The following is a 22,439-nucleotide window of genomic DNA, read 5'->3' as shown; positions in this document are numbered from 1 at the left end:
GTAAAAAATCTCTATTATACAGACTTTTTAGTCAAAACTTGACGCAATTTACTTTTTGATAGAATTTCAACTAATAGGAGAAAATTGCGTAAAGATGAAGTTGCATGTTTTATATATGATGCGTGTTTGTTCATAATTTACCAACCGAATTCGACCATGGATCGACGTTGGTAAAAGTACGTAGCTGCTTTTGGGTCACCATCGGTAACTTTTTATCTTGTCGGTGCAGAGAATGTAAAAAGCGATAAAGCTGTAGATAAATAATTGAAACCTCGGTGCTCAGTAATTATGCAGCAATGGAGATGAGGATACAGGAACGTCATAATTATTTAAATGGGTTTAGGGTTGAGGCATTCAAATTATTTAAAAACTATGTTATCTTAATATTTTAATATAGAGAAATTAGGTTAGGTTTATATCATTCTTTTTACTATTCTATTGATTAAAATCTTATTCATTTTCAATTTTTGATCAAAATCCTTAGGTATTAATAACATCATTAATTATTTGAATAATAAAATATTTTTATTTTTAAATATATTCCTTTACTATTAAAAATGTTACAATTTATGGCTAAATTTTTTATCATATATTTTTATTTTTAGTTTGTACCTACCAATTTTTTTTTTCATTTTTAATTTGTACCCAGATATGAGTTTTTTTTGTGCCCATATTTTTTAAAGTTTTATTTGTGTTTGTACTCACGTGTATACCGTCATGTGACATTGTATATTTAATCAATGACAGAAAAATTACATATGGTATATTTATGTTTTATGCCTAAACGTTGTATCATATATTTATATTTTTAGTTTGTACCCACTTTTAATTTGCAACATTTTTTTTAAATTTGTAGTATTTTCTTTTTAGTTTTATTTTGTACCCATGTATTAATTTCTTTTAGCGCCTATATTTTTTAAAAATTTATTTGTACTCATATTTTTTTAATCTTTTATCTGTATCCTAATTTATTTATAATGTACCCATTCTTCTTTATTAATGTACCACTTTGTTATATGTGAAATATATCAATTTTTTTAACACTATGGATACATTCTTTTGCCATTTATTATTTCTTATTTTTACAGAGTTTTTATCCATTTATTCAATCAAGATGTTTGAATTTTTTTATTGTAACCGTTTCTAATAGTATTATAATGAGGGGTTTTAAATTTATAGGATTATAAATCTCATAAAATATCAAACAATTAATGTCAAAACTATAAAAATATAAATATTAATTTTAATATAATGAGGTGTACAAAGTCAAGAGACTTTAATCAAACTTTGAATACTATTAAGGTTTTAGTCAAAGAAAGTTAAGGATTAGGGACTGCATACAAAGTATCTCTTTTAATATTAACTAATGTGAAACATTACATATTAGTTGGTTATTGTTTGTAAATAAATAATAATTCATAATTCTACAAATTGTAAACTAAACTAATACAATGTTATCGCATTGATAAAGATTTTAAAAATTGAGATATGAACTAGTGCTTCTGAAAAGAAAAAATAATCATACTGGATACTCGTCTTTATACAAAATCCAAAAAATACAAATTTTGTATTGTAAAAGTGAAGCAAAGTTCGCATAGTCGCATCATGACAAATATTTGGCTTACTAGAAAATGTTACATTTAAGGATGATGATTTTCACACACCTAATTGTACATCTCACATACTCTTTCAATTGTTGAATAGTATTTGGCACTGTGGGTGAGATAAATAGAGTGTGTTAATGTTGTGTATCATTAAATATATATTTCTTTCACAGTCATTCTTTCTTTAATTTTTAAACGTCTCTTCCATATTCTTTCTTCCATTTATAAAAAAAAAAAAAAAAAAATAAATAAATAAATAAAAACTGAAATGTAAAAACGAAATGGTGATTAATGGATTCTGATAATTGTCTTAGTCCTTGTGTTTTCTTGAACCAAAGTACCAAACCCATCAAATACCCTTTTCCCTTTTCTGCTATCAACTTCTAAGTTGGCAAGAAAAGGAGGATAAGTTGGGTAGCTTTGCAATTATGTCATGTCATTCATTGAATGGACGATGATCAAAAAGCCACTGACCATGAAAGCAACCAGTCATCATCTTGAAAACATGTTACATTCGTTGCACAACTCAATTGTGAATTGAACCCCATCACAAAAAGCCGCTTACAATTTTTTATCCATTTATCTAAAAAAAAAACAGTCCTAACCCATAAATTATCCAAAACTAAAAAAAGAAAACAAATTTATATATAAGACTAACAGTCATCACCTCGTTGACTTGCATTTTTTATCGCATCTTCCTTTCAGGAGTCCAGTGAGGTAAAGATGGGCTGAAATGCTTGGAAATTACCCTGGAGTCTAGTAACTCCATGATTGGGGTAAAATTCACACATCGCGGCACCTTGTACTGGTTAATCGACGCGCCTCTCGAGATTGCGTAGTCCATTAACTCCTCGAATGTGCCACTCTTCACCACGCGTATCTCCAGCGGCCCGATCGAGTTGTCCGACACTCGACCTTGCCGGTACACCGAGTTAAGCGATTCCTCCATTGCCAGGCAGCATTGGTCCATCGTCGAGTCAAACGACTCGCCCTCCGAGTTCGCCGAGTCCTTCACGAGAAGTTCCCAGTAGATAACATAGTGCCCCGGGATTGTCGTCGTGTCGGCGTAGCTTGTGTACTCCACCACGCTAGCGCTGAATTTCTGGAGGCGCTTGGAGGCGTTGTCGATGGCGAGTTGCAACTCTGCCTCGTCGGTCTTGTCCGAGTCAATACTGAGCAAAACGTTCTTCCTCCTCACGAAGTGGAACTGCGGGGCCGAGTTGTGGAACCCGGTGACTCGGAGGATGTCGCCAACTCTGTACCGGTGAAGCCCGGCATAGGTGGTGATCACCAGCTCGTACTCTCTTCCGACCTCGACGTTGACCAGGTCAACGAGTCTGGTTCCCGACTCGCCACCGCCACTCACTAAGTTTGGCTCGTAGGGAAGGAACTCGAAATAGGCCATGTTTGGCATTATCGTGTAGGAAACTTCAGAAGGCTTGCACATCGGGTTGAGGTTGAGTCCGAAATAACACTCCGACGATGCGTACATCGTACATGCCATCGGCAATCCGCCGCTGTAGTAATCCAACGTCGGAATGTACTGCGCCATCGCGCCCGTCACTATCACATCTAGATATTTCGTGTTTGGCCATATCCGGGTCAAAATCCCATCCCAATTTTCGTTTCCGCACTGTTTGGACATGAAATCCGCCAGCTCCGGGTCGGGTTTTAAGATCCTGCCTATGCAGGATTTCAAATCCGAGTCAGTTATTTTAGAGCTGAGAGTCCCGGTCCGAATGTCTTCCGCCAGCTGTTGCCAGTTAAGCTGGAGGAACCGTATTGCGCGGAGGAGACCGGACGCGAAAACGGCGCCGAGGCGGAGGACTTTTTCGCGCTCGAGAAGGCCGCAGAGCATTTGGGCGTACATGCTCTGGAAGGAGTCCGGGCAAAGGATTGCATCAGTGGGACTCGTGTACACGTTGTACGGGTCGTACGGGCGCGTCTTGAAGTGCTCGCTTTTGTAGTAGCTGGTGAGAACGGGTCGGGCCAAAAGCCCGCCGGGCGTCTTTGTTTCGGACTTTACGAACAGAAAGTAAAGGCCCTTTCCCTTGTCCAGCCCGGGCACACAACTGTTCCATTAAACAAAAAAAAGTTTATTAGAAAATGATATTTTAATTAAATAATTAAACAAATTTAAACGCGTATTTTAATTAAATAACTATTTTTAAAATACTTACAGGTTCATGACGGGCATAAGAAGGCTGTATAATAATTGGCGACGATCCAATTCCTCCTGAATTGTTGGCATCAGCTTCCTCTCTCCAGCTGAAGTCCCAGAACTGTAATTTTCCATATATAAAAAAAAAAAAGGTCAACAAATGAATAAATTAATTCACATAATTTTGTGAACAAAATTAATATAGGTGAGTGATTAGTTTGTGATTTAGTTAATCAATTACCTGGTGAGGAATTCTGAGATGGGATGAGCTGACAAGATGGGGGAGCGATCACCATTGGCGATGCGTTGGATTTCGGGCTGGAGATCCTCGTAGGTAATCACCGGGAGTTTGGACTTGAAAGTTTTGCGGTCGGTGGCGCCGCCGAGTTTGAAGCGTTTAAGGTACTCGGTCTGGGCGTTTCGAGCTAGTATCTCGGACAGCACCCTCTCTTGCACGGCGTCGGCGTTCCGGGTAGTTTCTTCAATGAACTGTAACGCTTTGGCGTCCTTCTCGCAGGCGGGTGGGCCGAGGGGAGAGAGTGACGAGTCGACAGCCATTTGAAGATTAGATTTTGGAGTGGCGAGGGCTGTAAGTTAGTTTGAAATGAAGGGTCTTTTGTTGCGTGTTGGTTATAAACAGAGAAGAGAAGGTAGTGAGGGGCTGTAAGTTAATTTGAAATGAAGGGTCTTTTGTTGCGTGTTGGTTATAAACAGAGAGGAGAAGGCAGTGAGGGGAGAGAGAGGAGAGGAGTGTGTTTGGTGCAGTGAGATTGAGGAGCGGGTTTGGAGGGCTTTATATAGGGGGTGGAGGCGGGAGTTTTGAGTGGCGGGCCCCTGTTGGGAGGGAGGGTGGGACACACGGAGGGAGGGGGAAGCTGACGAAGGGAAAACGGAGAGTCGTGGGGTGGTCTAGGAGAAAAGGGACAAGAGGGGCCCCACAACACGTAGAAAGTAGAGTGGGTGTACATATTTTGGAGGGTAATAAGCGTCAGCCAACCAAGCGGACTGCTTTGGGGTGAAAGTGTTGGGCGTCGACAGCGATGGGCTGCCAGCGGAGGAGGCAGATTCTACTGTAGCAGTATAGCAGCCATTCCACGTGCCTCAGATGCCTCCTCCGGTTCTCCGGTTCTCCTCTCTCCTCCTCAAGGCTGCGGAGAGCACTAAATTCAAATTAGGTGACGACTTTCATTTTGTTTCTATTATTTAAAGAATATAATACTTCAAACAGAAAAACAAACATACTAGTTTGTTATTTTGTTAATCTTTCAATCGGATATCCATATACGTAGTAGGGGCCAATCTAATTAAAATTTGGCATATATGATATATATGTATATGATATTAATATATAGAAACTGCATGCATGTGCACAGTGTACGTATATATGTGTGTATGACAAATTCTTTAGTGCATGCATCCATCTAAATTCACATCACATGCATGCAAATTCTAATACACACACACACACATATATGTATCATATTATTGTGATGTGGAACAGTTTTTGCATTTTTTATGCTCTTGTTGTTGCATGTGTCTCTTAAATTAAGGGAAGAGATTCAAGAGAACCAAAACCCTATTATTTTCTTTCATTTATATATATATGTGTGTGTGTGTGTGTTCCAATTATCCAATCTATGCGTTTTTTAATCTTCTAAATTGAGCGACATTAGAGGAGGCGGGATTCAAACTTAACTAGGTCATTGGGTGTATGAATAATTAGTACTCTTATAACAGCTACAAGTTCCTTTTTGCGCTTTCTTATAACTGTATATTGACGTATTGTTAATATGATATAGTAGTAATCAATAGAGGTGTTAATTACTTTCGATTATCTCCATCATCCCTGGTCATACTCATCATCGAGATTCTCAATCATACCATGATTATTTACTTATAACTTGGCATAATTTGATTAATTCTGTTTCAAGAAGAACGAAGCTTATCCATTAGAAGCATTGGTTACAAGAGCATCACAAGCACTTAAATTCATAAGCCAAACACTAGTAGAAAAATTTATTTCCGCAACAAAATTTTAGGCGACGAAGCATTTTTCCGTTACATAAGTGACCTTTGCTCAACAAAGTATCATTGTTGTAAGGCGAAATTGTTGCGGCCATGAAAAAATATTAAAAACTTTGCGCGATGAATATTTCTTCGATTAAGAAGACTTCTCACGACGAAGGGAAGAATTTGTCACGCAATCTCTGGCAAAGAAAGTGGTAAAAAGAAGATTTGGTGCTAATATATCGTCAAACAAACATTTTCTTGAGCAAGGGAGCACTTTATCGCGTCAAATTTGCGTGACGAATAGGTGTCCTTCTTTTTACCTTTGAGAAGAAATTACTGCGTAAAGTGCTTGGAAATGGTCAATGTGGTCGGTGAGACATTTAAGGCAGAGAAATTACTGCAAACTTTGTGCGACAAGTGCTTCGTAGCGCAAAGGGTTCACGGGTTCTATCAAATCTCATATCCACTTTCCCTCATCCTCATTCTCTTCCTCATCCTTTTCCCCAAACCTCTCACCCCTTCGTTTTCTTTTCCCCCAAACCCCTCATATCCAAATTCATGTTTCCCGTTTTTGTTACTTTTTCCGTCGAAAATCTTCGATTTCCAAGGTAAGTCTTTATATATCCAAATATAGAACAATGTTGTTTCGATAATTAATTTTAATTGATAAATTGTGTCTCATAAGTTGTGGGTTTTCGAATATATGAAAATTATAATGTTGAAGATGTTCGATTCCACTACTGCTCCAACTGGACAGGGATACGATGGAGAATGATCGAACAGGTAATACTGAAGCTGTGACGGAGACGCACTATATATTTGTGCACGACATATGGGCATTATCGTGGAACCACTATCCTACGGAGTGGTCATCCTGGAAAAAAATGCTGGCCAGATGAACAAGTCTTTGCTAAATGAGATATCGATAATAATCAATTAGTTAATTAATAATTCATTTTGATTTTGATTTAAATTATAGGACCAAGTACCTAAAACCCCATAATCTTTTATTGGTCCCAATTTTTTTAAACATTGCAAACAAGTACTCGATCAAAAAAATTTCAAACAAGTACCCAATATATTGAAAATGTCACATTCATTATGTCCCACTTAATTTTTTCCTTTAAATGTAAATGCAGAAACAATGGGTACCACTTATTTGCTTACTTGGACGCTAAATGGTAATAAAAATAACTTTAAAAAAGACATGAAGATGAAAAAAATAAAAATAAATAACAAATTCACAAATAAAATTGAAAACAAAAATGAAATCGAGAAATCTCCTTACAAAGAAAAGGGTTAAGAATTCAGATAGGGCTTCAATGAGCTTGTTTCTACTCATGTGATTCCTCATTTGCCGATTTTCGGCTAGTAAAGCTTCCAGTTCTTCTTTGTGGGCAGTGAAGATGGTGATGGCCGCATCATGTCATTCTATACCATTTCAACAACCTCCATGACCTTATTCTCGATGTTGGTGGCTTGAGTTGTAGGGTGGAGTTTGTGGCTACACGTTGAGTTTGGTGTGATGGCATGAAGGTGGTGATGGTTGTGGATGCAAATTTTCTCCTCCTCGATCTTGGACGATTTTGCACCTACAAAACAACTAGCACCTTAGGTTAAGGCCAAAAGCCTCACGCGCCCACGATGAATGGGGGGGGGCTTTGGCCGAAGAAACTCCGATGCCAAAGTTAGAATTTTTAGAGAGAAATAGTGTTTAGAGTATTTGGGATTTTTTGCAAGAGGTTTGGAATGAATTTTTGGTGAGAATATGTGTCTATTTATAGAGTTAGGGTTTGCCCTATTTTGAATAATAGTAACCGGCCATTGGGTTTTTGTGGGGGTTAATTTCATGTTTAATTTGCCAATTTATTGGCTAATTAAATATGAAAAGAATAAATGGGTGGTTATAAAAATGATTGACTATTTTAATAAGGAAAATGGGAAAGATGAGGATGTGAATAGTGGGGGCCGGTTTTGGGCTATTAATTGAGTGATTTTATTGACTATTAAGGATGATTTTAGGAGACATGGTAGGTATATATTATTTAGCTAATTGATTAGCTAAATAATGAAATAGAAAATACTAGGTTTTGGGAAATACCTTATAGAAAGGATTTGATAAAAGAGGTTTTTAATTGTTACCTTTTTTGGGCACTTTTGACTTGATTGAAAGATGATTGCCCACTGCTCGCACGTAGGAATCCTAGTATGCTTCGTGGGTATTTTTGTACTCTTTTGTCCAAGAGTCCACGTGTCGCCTAGCGAATATTTTTGGCTCCACAAATGCCCCCACACCTGTTGGGCTGCTTGCAGAAAAGTGCAACAGGTGTAGAGATTTTCTCGCTTTAGGTAACTTGGAATTGCTTCCTATTTTGTTGTTGATTCTCTCTTTTAATAGGAAATTAGATCCTTCTAGGAAAAGGAAATAAATCCCTCTCAAAGTTTATTTAAATCCACCTTAAGTGGATTATCAAATCAACTTTTAGAGAAAAATTTATTCTACCTTGCAAGAGAGAAAGAACTTAGAGGATATTTGTTCCCCCTCCTCTAGCAATTTTCTACATCTTGCCCGTGCAAAGGACCGTCTTTCGTTGCTTGCTTTGTCTTCTCGTTGTTTCTAGGTAAGAAAAAGAAAAAAATTATTTTTCTTGTCTTCTTGATTCTCTGGAATCTTTGGATCTTGACTCTTGGCTTGATGGGAATCGGAGACTTGTGATGGGCTGGTGAACCATGGCATGGCAATGCCGTGAAAAAATATACATATATATATATATATTTTTTTTTTTTTTGCCGAGAGCTGTTTCTTTTTTTTTTTTTTTTTTTTTTGAAAACAACTCTCTAACAAATCTTCCTTGTACTTTTGTAGAATTTTCAAGCATGTCTTCCTCGAGCCGCAAGAATGATGATGGTGTGCCCCCGTTGTATCGTCAAGGCAGGTTTTTGAGTAAGATTGGCTACTTCAAAGCTGCTCACCTCAAGATTAGCTCCGACAATTTGTTTAGAGATTTTCTTGAAACGTATTGGCATGCCATTCCGTCGGGAGTGCGTGTGAGGCGAGTTAAGGATGGTAGCAGCCGGGAACCATGCAGTGGAACTCGGAGAGCTATCAAGTTCCATCCTTACTATTTTGTGTTAGGGTTTACTTTCCCTATGCCGCGTTTCTTCCAAGAAGTGCTTTGCTCTATGAAATGTGCGCCTGCCCAATGTTCCCCGAATGCGGTCCGAGTGATGGTGGGGTTCCACAATTTGAACCAATTCTTTGACTTGGGACTAACCACCAACGAATTTTGGTATTTCTTTGACATAGGTCGTATTGATGGAGTTGGACAACTGCGAATTCGTCATAAGCTTTTTGATAATTCGAGCAAAGGAGATCATGATTGGGCCAAAGAGACTTTGGAGATAAGTGGAGAATGGGAATCCGATTCTTCTATCGGGCTGCGTGTATCAACGGTCTTCATATCTGGTAAGCAGACTGCCTAGTCTTTTCGGCTACTTTGCTTTAGTGCCAAATTATTCTTCAATTTTCTGATTGTCTTCCGTTTTTTTTTTTTTTGTAGATTCGGAATTTGGCTCAACTCCTAGGGTTTCTCCAGAAATGAAAAAAGTACATGTCGCTCTGGGTATCCCTTCCGAGTATCGTGAGTGGTGTTGGCTACTTAGTCCTCTTCGTAAGGAAAAATGTGGACTGCCCCCAGAAGAAGAAATAAAACGGATCAAGGCAGACGCGATGGCTCGTCCTATCACTGTGATGGAGCCTACTATCAATGAAGGTGGGAAAAAGAAACATTCCCCGCCTGCTCAAGAGATGCCTGCTGAGAAGAAAACGAAGACTGCTCGTGGGGATTCTCCGGCTGCTCCCAAGATTGTGATTGACCTGACTTCCTCTAAGGGCGAGAAAGAACGAACTGCTACATTTGTGCCGGTAACGCCTATTGCTTCGAAGGCTGCTAGCTCGATTGCTGAAAAAATTGCTCAGCGTAAAAGTTCTTCCGTGCCTTTGGTACCAAGTTTGTGCCGAAGCATCCGTCCGGGATTAAACCTGGCTTACCCTTGAAGAGGCTTGCTACTATGAAGAGTGATAAGGTGCCCCTGTCTGCTAAAGTGGCGCCAAAAACTGCTTCCTCCGCTGCTGCAACCAACTTGTCTGCTGATAAGAATGAAGCTGCTCGCTCAGGCAGGCTTGAAGAATCCGCCAAGTCCGTTTCTGGGGAGGCTGCTAAGATTTGTGCGCTTTTGAAACCAGATCTTCTTGAAGACATGAATGTATGTGCCCAGTTTGTTGATGGCGTCAAAGAGATTGTTGGTCCGAGTCTTTTTGCAAAGCACACACCCGAGTATAGGAAGACTGCTCTGCTAGCCATGATGCAGAAAACAACAATTCTGGCAGCCGAGTCTATGTTCCTTGACCAAGAGGACACCAAGGCTGCTAAAGAGATGGCAAGAACTATGGCTGCCGAAGCTTATTCCTTGGCCGAAAAAAATCAAGAAATTGGAATATGAGCTTGCTGCTTTAAAGGAATCTAATACTTCTGCCCCCACTTCTCTGCAGCTTGAGGCCGCTCACCAGGAGATCATAGATTTGAATACTAGGCTTGATGCGATCCAAATAAAGAATGAAAGTGCAGAGAAGGAAATTGAGCGTTACATACCTCAGATTCAAGATCTTGAGCGTTCCAAATCTGAATTTCGCTCCGCTGCTTATGCAAAGGATGAAGAATTGATTGCTACTTACAACCAAGCGATCCACTTCAAAAAGGTTGTTGACAGGCTTGAGCCTCAAGTGTCGGAACTTCAAAGTGTTTTGAAGACCAACGAAAATCTGAAGAAAGAAATTGAAGAGTTGCAGCGGGTTCGTGCTTGCCTGCTTGAGGAGAATGAGCAGTTGAAGAGTGAGAAAGATGGTTTCGAGGCTTCGCTTATTCAGAACCAAACCGATTTCTACAAGCTGGGCTATGTAGATCATCTCTATGGGCGGCCATCTGACTTTGAGTTTTCCGGTAAAGACTTCGAGACCTTCTTTATTTCTCCAGAAGACTTGCTCGATTTTACCTTTGAGTCTTCTATCGGTGAAATAGTTGGAGGAGTTGATACCCAGGCTGGAGCAGTCGAGGGTAAAGATTCAGAGGATGCCGCTGCTGAAAACACCAAGGCTGCTGAAGGTGTAACGACCGAGCAGTTGGGAGATGTCCAAACTACTGAAGAGTAGTCTTCTAAGTAGCTTTTAGGATTTCCTTTTCTTTCCTTTGTTGCTTTTGCTTGAACTCCTTCGGTATTTGCTTGTTGTTTATCAATTTTGCTATAAAATTTAATAAACTTGCTTCTTTTTCTTTTCCCATCCTTGCTCTTTTTTTTTTTTTTTTTTTTTAACCTTTAGTCCTTATAGGCCAGTGGCAGGCGCGCTACTTTTCTATAAGCAGACAAGCCCACATAGCCTATGCAGCCGTAGGTGTTGATGTAGAACTTTTGCAAAGTTGTTAACCATAACGTTGGCAGCCGGATGCCTTACTTACAGAAGCAGACGAATCCGCGTAACCACTTGGCTATTCAACCTTGGCTCTTTCCAATTCCGTAGGCTGTGTAGCAAGTATCACAACACTTTAGGACTTGGTGTAGGTTATTCTGCGTTTGGCAGAGGTTAAGTTTATCGACTACGTAGCATGTCGGTAGTGGATAAAATCTTCGCGTGTGCACGCTAACTTGTTTAACCTTTCACAAGAATGTGCGGTTGCATAAGTCTAGCGTGGTTCTACTGCTCGAAGGGCAAGCCGTAGGCAGTCTTCTGGAAATCCGTAGGCTACCTTAGTGCACTCGGTAGCAGCTTTAGGTTTCCAGGGCAGCCGCCCATTGGGTGTGCTGCATAATGTGCCCCCTTCGTCTCTAGGGCCCAGTTCCCTACGGATTAAGCCGATAGACCCACAATCCTTCAACTAGCTAAGCCTTGAAACAGACCATTGTGGCTACTTCTAGGAATCCCGGCGCAAGCCATCATGCACCTAGTTATTCTAGGGCAGCCAAGCTCATCCACGTCTGGATATTCGGAGTGTTGAGTTTATCCTCCCGCCTTAGAGAGCACAGTTGGTCCCTTAGGGGGTGTAATCTTCTTTTGAAGTGCAGAAAAAAATAAGTAGTTGTAGACATATATTAAAGCCAAGTTACAAATTACTTTTGAATTCTTTATTGAAAAATAAAATGAGCAAATAACTTGGTTGCAAAACTGCATGATGATTGGATAATCCTCAGTTTACGAGGTGGTGCCCATTGAGCTGCTCGAGTCTTCGGGTCTTGATATAGTGTGAAATCACACATGGTATTTCCTCAAATTGTAGGCGTTCCATTGCTTCTCGATCTCTTTATCATTCATGGTAGCAAGAGTATAACTGCCTTTGCCGCCGACTCTGCTGATCTTGTAAGGACCTTCCCAGATGGGGTCCATTTTTTTCGAGCCTTCTCTGCGGGCAGTGATGAAAGCTTTTCTTAGGACTAGGTCTCTGGGTTGGAACTGCCGGATCTTGGCCCTTTTGTTGTAGCTGGAAATGAGCTGCTGCTGGTAGGCTGCGATGCGGGTGATGGTTTGTTCGCGCCTCTCTTCTGCCAGATCTAAATCTGTGGCCATCTCTTTACTGTTCTGCTCAACGCTTGGCAATAGAGTGTTGATGCTCGGCACGATGATGTTGGGATGTATGATTGCTTCTGAACCAAACGCCAAAGAGAAAGGAGTTTCACCGGTTGCTCGTCTTTTGGTGGTGCAATATGCCCATAAACATCCTGGGAGCTCATCTGGCCATTTTCCCTTTTTGTCGGTGAGAGATTTCTTGAGGCAGTCGAGGATTGTCTTGTTGGATGCTTCAGCCTGCCCATTGCCTTGAGGATATCTTGGTGTGGACATGTGTTGTTTGATGCCGTATTTTTGGAAGAACTTTGCCAAATCGTTTCCCACAAATTGAGGACCGTTGTCAGTAACGATGGACTGAGGGATGCCAAATCGACAAATGATGTTCCTCCATATAAAGCGTTCTATGTCCATCTGAGTCGTGGTTGTCATGGGTTCTACTTCTACCCATTTGGTGAAATAGTCGGTTGCCACGATCATCATGCATTTGCCCCTCGTAGCAGGCGGCATAGGCCCTACCAGGTCGATTGCCCATTGCATGAATGGCCAAGGACTCGTTTGAGGGTGTAGCTCACTGGCGGGTAGTGCTGGTACTGGTTTGTAGCGTTGGCAGCGGTCGCACTTTTGGACTAACTCCTTAGCATCTTGGTGCATGGTAGGCCAGTAATAGCCTGCATTAAGAGCCTTTTGGGCTAAGGATCGACCTCCAGAGTGATTCCCACAAACGCCTTCATGGATTGAGCTTTGAACCTTCAAATCATCGGGAGGTGCTAGGCAGCGGAGATGTGGTCCGGTGTAGGATCTTCGGACGAGAATGCCATTCCACATATAGTAACGTGCCGACTTAATTTGGAGCTTCCTTGACTCCAATCTTTCTGTGGGTAATGTGTCGTTGACCAAGTAGTCTATAATTGAACTTTGCCAAGTGGGAGTTACACTAACCTGTGACACTTCAGCTATCGACTCCATTTCTATGCTTAGCTTGTCTAGATATTCCACCGGAATTGAGCGTTTGAATTGGTGGTCAAGGGCGGAGCCTAAACCAGCTAGTGCATCTGCATGTGCATTGTCTGCCCGCGGAACTTGAGTGAGAGTGTAAGTCTGAAATGCTTCAAGCTGCTGGCGTACTTTCTCTAGGTATTGTGCCATCCTTGGGTGTTTTGCCGTGTATTCCCCAGTAGCGTGGCTGGTGATTAGTTGGGAATCAGAATGAATTGCGAGTTTCTTCACCGCCAAGTCTTTTGCCATTCGGAGGCCTGCTAGTAAAGCCTCATACTCTGCTTCGTTATTGGATGCTTTGAAACCTAGAGTGATCGCCTGCTCGAGCATTGAGCCATCTGGAGTAACAAGAACTACACCTGCTCCCGAGCCTTTATAGTTGGATGCATCGTCGACATGCAAGTTCCAGAAATCTTTATTGGATGAAGTAAGTGTGGCTAAGGTACTCTCGGCTGCTTCTGGGGCGTCGTTGGGCCGCACTGTTGCGTTGCCTAGGCTAGGTGTGAATTCTACCACGAAGTCTGCCAAGGCTTGGGCCTTTATCGCTGTGCGAGGTCGAAAAACTAAACCATATTGGCCAAGTTCCAATGCCCATTTCATCACTCGTTGAGAAGCGTCCGGACCATGTAATATTGATCGTAAGGGATATTGAGTCATAACAATGACCGTATGAGCTTGAAAGTATGGTCTGAGCTTCCGAGCCGCAACAACTAACGCCAAAATTAATTTTTCGATCTTCGGATATCTTGTTTCCGCATCGAGAAGAGCTTTAAAAGTGTAGAATATCGGCAGTTGGGCCCCCAGCTCTTCTCGTATGAGAGCAGAGCTCACTGCTACCTCGGAAACTGCCAAATAAATGTACAAATCCTCCGCTGCTTCCGGCTTGGATAGTAAGGGAGGTGATGTGAGATAATTCTTCAAGTCTTGGAAAGCTTTTTCGCATTCTTCATCCCATTTGTCTCTTTGTGCCCTCTTGATAGCTTTGAAAAAGGGTTTGCATCGATCGGTGGATCGTGAGAGGAAGCGATTGAGGGCGGCTGCTCGTCCGGTCAAGCTTTGGATCTCCTTCAAGGTAGTTGGAGATTTCATCTCTATGATTGCTTGGATTTGCTTGGGATGTGCTTCAATTCCTTGTTGGGTTACTAAGTACCCTAGGAATCGGCCTGAAGATACTCCAAACGTGCACTTGGTGGGGTTGAGCTTCATCTTGTACCTTCTAAGGATATTGAAAGTTTCTGCTAAATTACGAATGTGATCTGATCGCTGCTTGCCCTTTACCATGATATCGTCGACATAGACCTCCATGGTTACCCCAATTTGCTTTTTGAACATCATATTTACTAGCCTTTGGTAAGTGGCTCCCTCGTTCTTGAGGCCAAAGGGCATGACCTTGTAGCAGTAAGTGCCTCGCTCTATCACGAACGCAGTTTTCTCCTTGTCAGGCTCATGCATGGCTATCTAGTTGTAGCCGGAGTACGCGTCTAAGAAACTAAGCAACTGGTTTCCAAAAGTTGAATCTACTAATAGATCAATCCGGGGGACAGGATAATGGTCTTTTGGGCATGCTTTGTTGATGTCGGTGTAGTCTACGCAAACCCTCCATTTGCCCTTCTCTTTCTTCATGACTAGTACGACATTAGCAAGCCATGCCGAGTGTGCTACCTCTTCTATGAAACCGGCCTCCAATAGTTTGTCGATTTCTGCCTCGATGATCGCTACTCGTTCGGGAGCGAAATGTCTTCTTTTTTGAATTACCGGTTTGGCAGTTGGATCGACGTGCAGCTTGTGGCAGGCCACCTTGGGATCAATACCGGGCATGTCGGATGGTGACCATGCGAAGATATCTCGATTTTTCCTAAGGAAAATTGTGAGTTCTTCCTTCTCATCTGGGCTTAGTCGTGAGCCAATTTTAGCCGTCTTTTCCGGCTGCTGGGGATCAAGAATGATGTCTTCGGCGTCCTCTTCGGGTTTCCATCCTATCTTGTCTGCTTGGGCGCCATCTTCTCGATCCACCTGCTGTAATTGCTATTTGGCAATTTCTTTGCCCTTTTGGACTTCGGTAACCTCTACGGGGGTAAAGGTCTTCTTCTTTGTTTCTTTCAACATTTGCACAGTGCATCGTCGGGATGAAACCTGGTCAGACTTGATCTCTCCGACTCCTTCTCCCGGGATGCGGAATCGGATTTTTTTATACTTGACGGAAGTGACAGCATCCAGCTTGATCAACCAAGGTCTCCCAAGAATCCCATTGTAGGGAGACGGGTCACTTACAATCGTGAATGTTTGCTTTGAGACAACTGGTGGTGTTTTTACGTCAAGTGTGATATGGCCAATGGCAGTTGAGGTGTGTCCGTTGAATCCAGTAAGTACCTCTGCCCGACGTATGATTGTACTTTCCAGGCCCATCTTCTGAATGACTGAAAGTTGAAGTAGGTTGACCGCACTTCCATTGTCAACCATCATCCTGTCGACTATAGCATGGGCTAGTTGGATAGATACTACTAATGCATCGTCGTGTGGGAAGTCGACTCCTTCCGCATCCTGCTCCGTTAAGCCAATGATAGGTCCAGGTTGGGTATCGACTGCTTGAACTTGTGAGATTAGTAAAGCCTGCTGGATCTTCCTCTTTTTGGAATTATTAGTGGCCCCCAAGTGCTCGGATTCAGCGAAAATGCCATTGATTCGAATCATCTTAGTTGGTGGCTCCTCATCTCCGTCTACATTCTTTTTTGGCTGCTCAGTTGGCTTGTCCAAATATCTATCGACTTTGCCTTCTTTCACTAGTTTCTCTAGGTAGTTCTTCCAAGTGTAGCAGTCGTTGGTTGTGTGACCAGGACCTCGGTGGAATGCGCAATACTTGGTGTGGTCCAACTTGGAAGTATCTCCTTTTGACTGTTTTGGCAACTTGAACCATGGTTCATTCTTGATGTCACGAAGGATTTGATGAATCGGAATTGAGAACTTAGAATAGTTATTGGTCATCGGGCTTTCTTTGGTCGTGGGTCGGTCCCTGCGCTTGAACTCCTGCCTGCCTTTGTTGGGTTATTTTTCATCCTTCTTTTGAGCAGTTGGCAACTCTTTTCGAGGTTGTTCGGAAGCCTTTTCTGCTTGTCGAGCCTCGTCCCAAAGCGCATGCTTTTCTGCCAGAGCAAAGGAATCTGCTAGAGTTAGGTCTTCTTTCATGATCATTTCTCCAAACAGTGGGTGGTCTGCTGGTAGTCCTTTTCGGAAGGCTGTACTTGCTATCGAGTTGTCGCATCCGACGATCTTCGCCTTCTCTGCTTTGAATCTTTTCACGTAATCGCGAAGCGACTCTTTTGAGTTTTTCTTTACGTTGAACAGGTGATCGGACTTCTTCTTGATCGATCGATAAGATGAGTATTCTTTGGTGAAAACCAAGGAAAGATCATCAAAATTCTGGATAGATCGTGCCGGCAAGGTATGAAACCAATCTTGTGCCTCGCCTTGTAAAGTAGTGGCGAATATTTTGCACATAAGGGCATCATTATTCCGATAAAGGACCATCGCACTTCGGTAATGCTTCAAGTGTCTTTCAGGATCCCCGTCTCCTTTGAAAGATGTGAAGTGCGGCATGCTAAACTTGCGCGGAGGCTCTGCCTGCTCGATCTCATCCGCCAAAGGTGACCTTCTTATGTTGGTCATATCTCGCCTTAGTGCCTCATCAACCATTTCGTTGCGCCGAAAATCACGCATCCGTTCATTGAAAAGCCTTTCTACCTCTTCTTGGATTTGCTTTTGTTGGGGGTAGCGGAGCCTTTGGCTGCCCTTGGTCTTTTTCTACCGGTCTAGGTTGCTCTTCTTCTCGCTCGGCTCGTATATGCTGTGGTTGCAATGGATGAGATAGATTCATAGCAGGCGAGAGATTTCTTTGCAGGCTACCGGTTGAACTAGAGCCGGATTGAATGATTGTTTCCTTCCGTTTGTCAGGCTGTCTGCTCCGATGTGATGTGGAGAATACTCCTTGTGAGCCTAATCGCGAATGAATGCTCTGCCTGGAAGGCTGCCCATGTTGATTATCAAAGCGTGGCCCCAACCGTGAATGTATACTTGCCCGTAGGCCTAACCGAGAATGCACGCTCCTCCGCGCGCTAAGACGAGAGTATACGCTATTTCGAGGGCCCAATCGAGAGTGTGCACTGTCTGAATGCTCAACTTGTGATGGGTTGAATGGCTGCTTTCCAGAACGCTGCTTAAAAGGCTCATTGTCTACCTTTGTTCTACTTCGGGAAACTTCATCGTGGGCGCGTTGCATCTCAGTGCATTGTAAAAGTTGATTCACCAAGGTAGTTTGTTGTGCAAGGGCGCTCGTCAATTCTATGACTTGTCGGGACAAGTTTTGTTCGCCATTCGGATTGGAAGAACTTGGATGGAATGCACCTCCTTGAACAATAAAAGGGTGGTTGACTCCAAGTGCGAGATTTGAGTTGGGGAATGTCAAATCTGCAGAGAAATGTGGTGAAAACGCCGCAGCCTCGATGATTGGTCCGGATGGTTGAAATTGTCTCGGGCTGATTTGGGCAGCTTGGGAAACCATGAGAGCAGGCTGGATCACTGGGGCAGGCTGGATCGTTGGAACAGGCTGGGCTACAAGAGCAGGCTGGATCACGGGAGCAGGCTGCTCAATGCGTGGTGCACGTGAATGCGAGGCTTGGGCTTGGGTCCACGTAAACTTGGATGGCACGGCTCGGGCCGTGGTGAAGGCTCCATGGACCTCGCCTCGAGTGGCTACCAAAGTAGCCACCGTGGTGGTTCCCATGGTGGCTGTGGTGAAGGCCCCATGGACCTCGCCACGAGCGGCTACCGAAGTAGCCACCGCGGTGGTTCCCATGGTGGCTGTGGTGAAGGCACCATGGACCTCGCCGCGGGTGGCTATCGAGGTAGCCACCACGGTGGTTCCCATGGTGGAAGCTCGTGGTGATGATGCCGCTCCCCTTATTGTCGCATTTTGCTTCACGGATCTCCGCAATTCCCTTTCTTGAATATTAGAATTTTTACTTGCGGAATTTTCTAAATTTCCAGCCATTATATTTTTCTTATACGTTTTATCAAAGAACCTTTGCAAGTAAAAAATTCTAATAATAAGAACGTATGAAAAATATTCAAATGGACTAGAAAATAAAGAAAAAAAAACCTTTTTGTGCGAGAGTCTTCTACGAGTATGGATTTCAACTCTCAATGAAAGCACCAATTTGTGGATGCAAATTTTCTCCTCCTCGATCTTGGACGATTTTGCACCTACAAAACAACTAGCACCTTAGGTTAAGGCCAAAAGCCTCACACGCCCACGATGAATGGGGGGGGGGGGCTTTGGCCGAAGAAACTCCGATGCCAAAGTTAGAATTTTTAGAGAGAAATAGTGTTTAGAGTATTTGGGATTTTTTGCAAGAGGTTTGGAATGAATTTTTGGTGAGAATATGTGTCTATTTATAGAGTTAGGGTTTGCCCTATTTTGAATAATAGTAACTGGCCATAGGGTTTTTGTGGGGTTTAATTTCATGTTTAATTTGCCAATTTATTGGCTAATTAAATATGAAAAGAATAAATGGGTGGTTATAAAAATGATTGACTATTTTAATAAGGAAAATGGGAAAGATGAGGATGTGAATAGTGGGGGCCGGTTTTGGGCTATTAATTGGGTGATTTTATTGACTATTAAGGATGATTTTAGGAGACATGGTAGGTATATATTATTTAGCTAATTGATTAGCTAAATAATGAAATAGAAAATACTAGGTTTTGGGAAATATCTTATAGAAAGGATTTGATAAAAGAGGTTTTTAATTGTTACCTTTTTTGGGCACTTTTGACTTGATTGAAAGATGATTGCCCACTGCTCGCACGTAGGAATCCTAGTATGCTTCGTGGGTATTTTAGTCCTCTTTTGTCCAAGAGTCCACGTGTCGCCTAGCGAATATTTTTGGCTCCACAATGGTGACTGTTACTTGGTGGAAGCCATGCTTCCATGACCTTCTATTGTTGTTGGAGACAAAGTAAGCCCTAGTTAATTTAACAGAAAAGTAATTGGAGCTTAGCGGATTTGACATTTTCAATAGGTTTTTGGTACTTATTTGGAATGTTTAAAAAGATTGAGACAATTTGGAATGACATTAAAAAATTGGGAAGCTTTAAGTACTTAATCCTAAATTATGTTACAATTATTAATAATTTAATGTTTTCTGCATAATAGGTTGGTTATTATTGATGAAACGAACCCTGAGGTGATGGATTACCTAGATGATATATTCAAGAGGCGTTATCAGGAGTTAAAGCATAACATCAACCAAGAGGCACAAGCACCACTAGCGTAATAGATGTTTTATTTTTGATGTTATGGACGAATAAAATAATTTTTAAGTATGTGACTGGATTATATTAACATTTGTGGATGGTAGCTTTAAATATTTTCTTAATTTGTACTAGCAGATGCCCACACACACTATGTGTGCACAACTTCATTTCATTTTGTTTTTTATTATGAAGTGGGATTAGTTTTTAAAATTCTAAAAAAAAAAAATCAGTTATGAAAATTGGGATAATGATGAGCGGTTTCTTCTAACGTGGGAATACTTTTTACTTTATTTTATTTTTAATTTTTAAATAGGGCATGATATTCTAACGCTGTGAGGGGGTTCAAATGGTAATTTTTTGGAATTTTGGTTGACAATCAAGGTTTTATTAATAGGTAGGTTAGATTTGAATTAAATATTTACGTTTAAGTATTTATTTGCTTCATCTCCGCCGCATCACCATGCGCCACAAGCCCCTCATCCACAATCCGAGCCTTAATGTTGAAGTTGTTGGAACTTCGTAGCCATTACTGCTAGGGTCCTTGTTTTTAGGGTTGTTAGTCACATAGAGTTTAATAATCCCTATACTTGAGGGACAAACTTGTTTTTTTGTTTTGACATTGTCATATACTAGGATTATAGGACTTGTAAAATCGTGGGCTGTTATTTTCCTTTCCAGTTTCAATGTAAGGCTATTTATTAGCCACATCGGTTACTTCATTCAATAAGAATTCTCCCAGTTTTACATGTGCTTGAAGGAAAAATTTTGTCCTAGCTAAGAACATGTGAGAATATTTGAACACATAGGCAAACTATTAACATATTAAAGTAGGCATGCATTCAAAAAACAATTCTAAAACCCATGACTTTCAAAGCCTAGTGAATGGTGAACCATGAGACTCTTCAACAACACAAAAGAGAAGGAAGGATTTAGAGATTCATTACCCTTGAAGCTCATCCTTGTTTACACAAGGGATTCACCCAAGTGGAGGGCCTTCAATTCACCTCTTAGCTCCTTGGATCTTCCTTTTGATGCTCCTTTGCTCCTTGAGGATGTGAGGAAAGGATCTCCAAAAACACCAAAGATTTGGTGTCTCTAAGTCTCCACACCAAGGATGAGGTGTGAAGATGAAATGTATGACTTAGAGAAGAAAAGATTGCTAGCTATCTCTTCCCTAAGTGGCCGGCCTCTTTTAGAGAAAAAGAGAGAAAGTGTTTCTCATCTTTGTCTCAAGAAAAACCCTAATGAGGTAAAAGCTATAAAGATGCTTTTATATCTCTTTTCTTAGGTGAGTGGCAAACTTGCAATTAAGCAAAACTTCCCACTTCCCTCACTATGGCCAGCCATCTTAAGTGATTGGGCTATTTGCCCATATTTGTTTTAGTTGTCATACAACTTAAACATAATGGACCTAGTGGACCAAACCCTTTTGGATCCTGAAGCCCAAAACTAACTTAAAAGCCCAATACGAACCTTTCGTAAAATTAATTAACTAATTAATTAATCTTGACCGTTCTCAATTAAACCATTTAATTGCTTATCCATCTCATTTATATTTCTTCACTTTCATCCTTACTCGGTGTACAATCCATTAGGTTCCAATTAGCGAGGCAGTGGGCGATTGTTACTCTTAATGATCGATTGTGAATTGAAACAACCTTTCAATTCTCCCTTTGTTGAAGATTAGTGTTTGATAATCTTCAGGGCTTCCACAAACCATGAGTGACACCTAGCAGTATGTCATGGCTACCCAAGCTAAGTAGAAGTGGTTGGAGAACCTATCCAGTTACAATTACAATGCAATACGGTCATTCTCTAATACAATACTCTTAATCACATTGTTTGAGTGATAGTTTGTTTCATGTCTACTGTCCAATGTGATACTTCTTTATATGATTCAATTGAATATGATTTGGAACATACTTCCTAAGACATATTCGTATGCTTTGGCCAAAGACTCCCGAATCATATCTTAGAGTATTCTCCTTCCACCATGGAAGGTTAGAGATCTCTTGTTGTGCATTCATATGCCTACATGACTAGATAGCTTGACCCCAACAATTCCGTGGACACTCTCGATGGAATGCCTTTGACATGATCAAAGATCAATGACCTAACCATTAGACATCTATGATGCCTCAGGTCAAAGGACTACTTTGCATATTGCAACTAACGAGTTCTTACATGACATGTATGTTCGAACTCTCTTTTGATCGTTGTTCAGCGTACTCGATTACTCTTTCGAGCACCTATGTGTTTGTCTTAGTGTCCAATACTAAATGACTTGAGACTAGTCATACTCACGCTTAAGTTGACATAACACATACTAACCTTAGCAGATTGTCAATGCCCAATTGGCAATCCTATGGCTAGGAACGTTTTAGGAATGAACATAAGAGAAAGGTCTCGTTAATCTAACTTACTTAAATCACTTATCTCTTAGATCAAATACATTCATTGGATTCCCTTATTGCTTAAACACATGATACAATAAATAATGATTAACAATAAGCTTTGCCCTTTATTAAACGTATAATAGTTTAATACAATAAGTATTCCAAAAGCTATTACATCAAATGAATGGCTTTGTGGGCATACTTCCAACAATCTCCCACTTGCACTCAAAGCCACCTTCCCATGTATCTAATACCCATCTTTTCCATATGGCGGTCAAGTTGGATTTGAGACATTAGCTTTGTTAGTGGATCTGCTACGTTATCGGCTGAGGCAACTTTGAGGATGT

The 22,439-nt window shown here is 41.3% G+C and overlaps 2 protein-coding genes across 2 annotated transcripts; both read right to left on the bottom strand.

Moving 5' to 3' along the window:
• Window positions 1–2,074: 2,074 nt before the first annotated feature.
• LOC103429287 (probable indole-3-acetic acid-amido synthetase GH3.1) lies at window positions 2,075–4,540 on the bottom strand. The gene is made up of 3 exons (XM_008367429.4): window positions 4,007–4,540; window positions 3,785–3,886; window positions 2,075–3,676 (listed from the first exon to the last, which is right to left on the bottom strand). Exons 1-3 carry the CDS (start codon window positions 4,321–4,323, stop codon window positions 2,290–2,292), a joined length of 1,806 nt encoding a protein of 601 aa, XP_008365651.1. The 5' UTR covers window positions 4,324–4,540; the 3' UTR covers window positions 2,075–2,289.
• Window positions 4,541–16,429: 11,889 nt separating this feature from the next.
• On the bottom strand, window positions 16,430–17,077 carry LOC139196111 (uncharacterized). Its single transcript, XM_070821772.1, has one exon. It carries the CDS (start codon window positions 17,075–17,077, stop codon window positions 16,430–16,432), a length of 648 nt encoding a protein of 215 aa, XP_070677873.1.
• Between the last annotated feature and the right edge of the window lie 5,362 nt (window positions 17,078–22,439).

The sequence above is a fragment of the Malus domestica genome, chromosome 05 (assembly GCF_042453785.1).
Source record: "Malus domestica chromosome 05, GDT2T_hap1".
NCBI lineage: Eukaryota > Viridiplantae > Streptophyta > Magnoliopsida > Rosales > Rosaceae > Malus > Malus domestica.
Note: the sequence above shows the minus strand (reverse complement) of the source record. Positions and strands in the feature narration are given on the sequence as shown.

Excerpts from the sequence above, each read along its gene's own strand:
- LOC139196111 (XM_070821772.1), bottom strand. The coding sequence starts at position 17,077 with ATGGTTGATGAGGCACTAAGGCGAGATATGACCAACATAAGAAGGTCA.
- LOC103429287 (XM_008367429.4), bottom strand. The coding sequence starts at position 4,323 with ATGGCTGTCGACTCGTCACTCTCTCCCCTCGGCCCACCCGCCTGCGAG. Across the intron at positions 3,887-4,006 it reads ATCTCAGAATTCCTCACCAG|TTCTGGGACTTCAGCTGGAG; the intron begins GTAATTGATTAA and ends GGAAAATTACAG. Across the intron at positions 3,677-3,784 it reads CTTATGCCCGTCATGAACCT|TTGTGTGCCCGGGCTGGACA; the intron begins GTAAGTATTTTA and ends TTAATGGAACAG.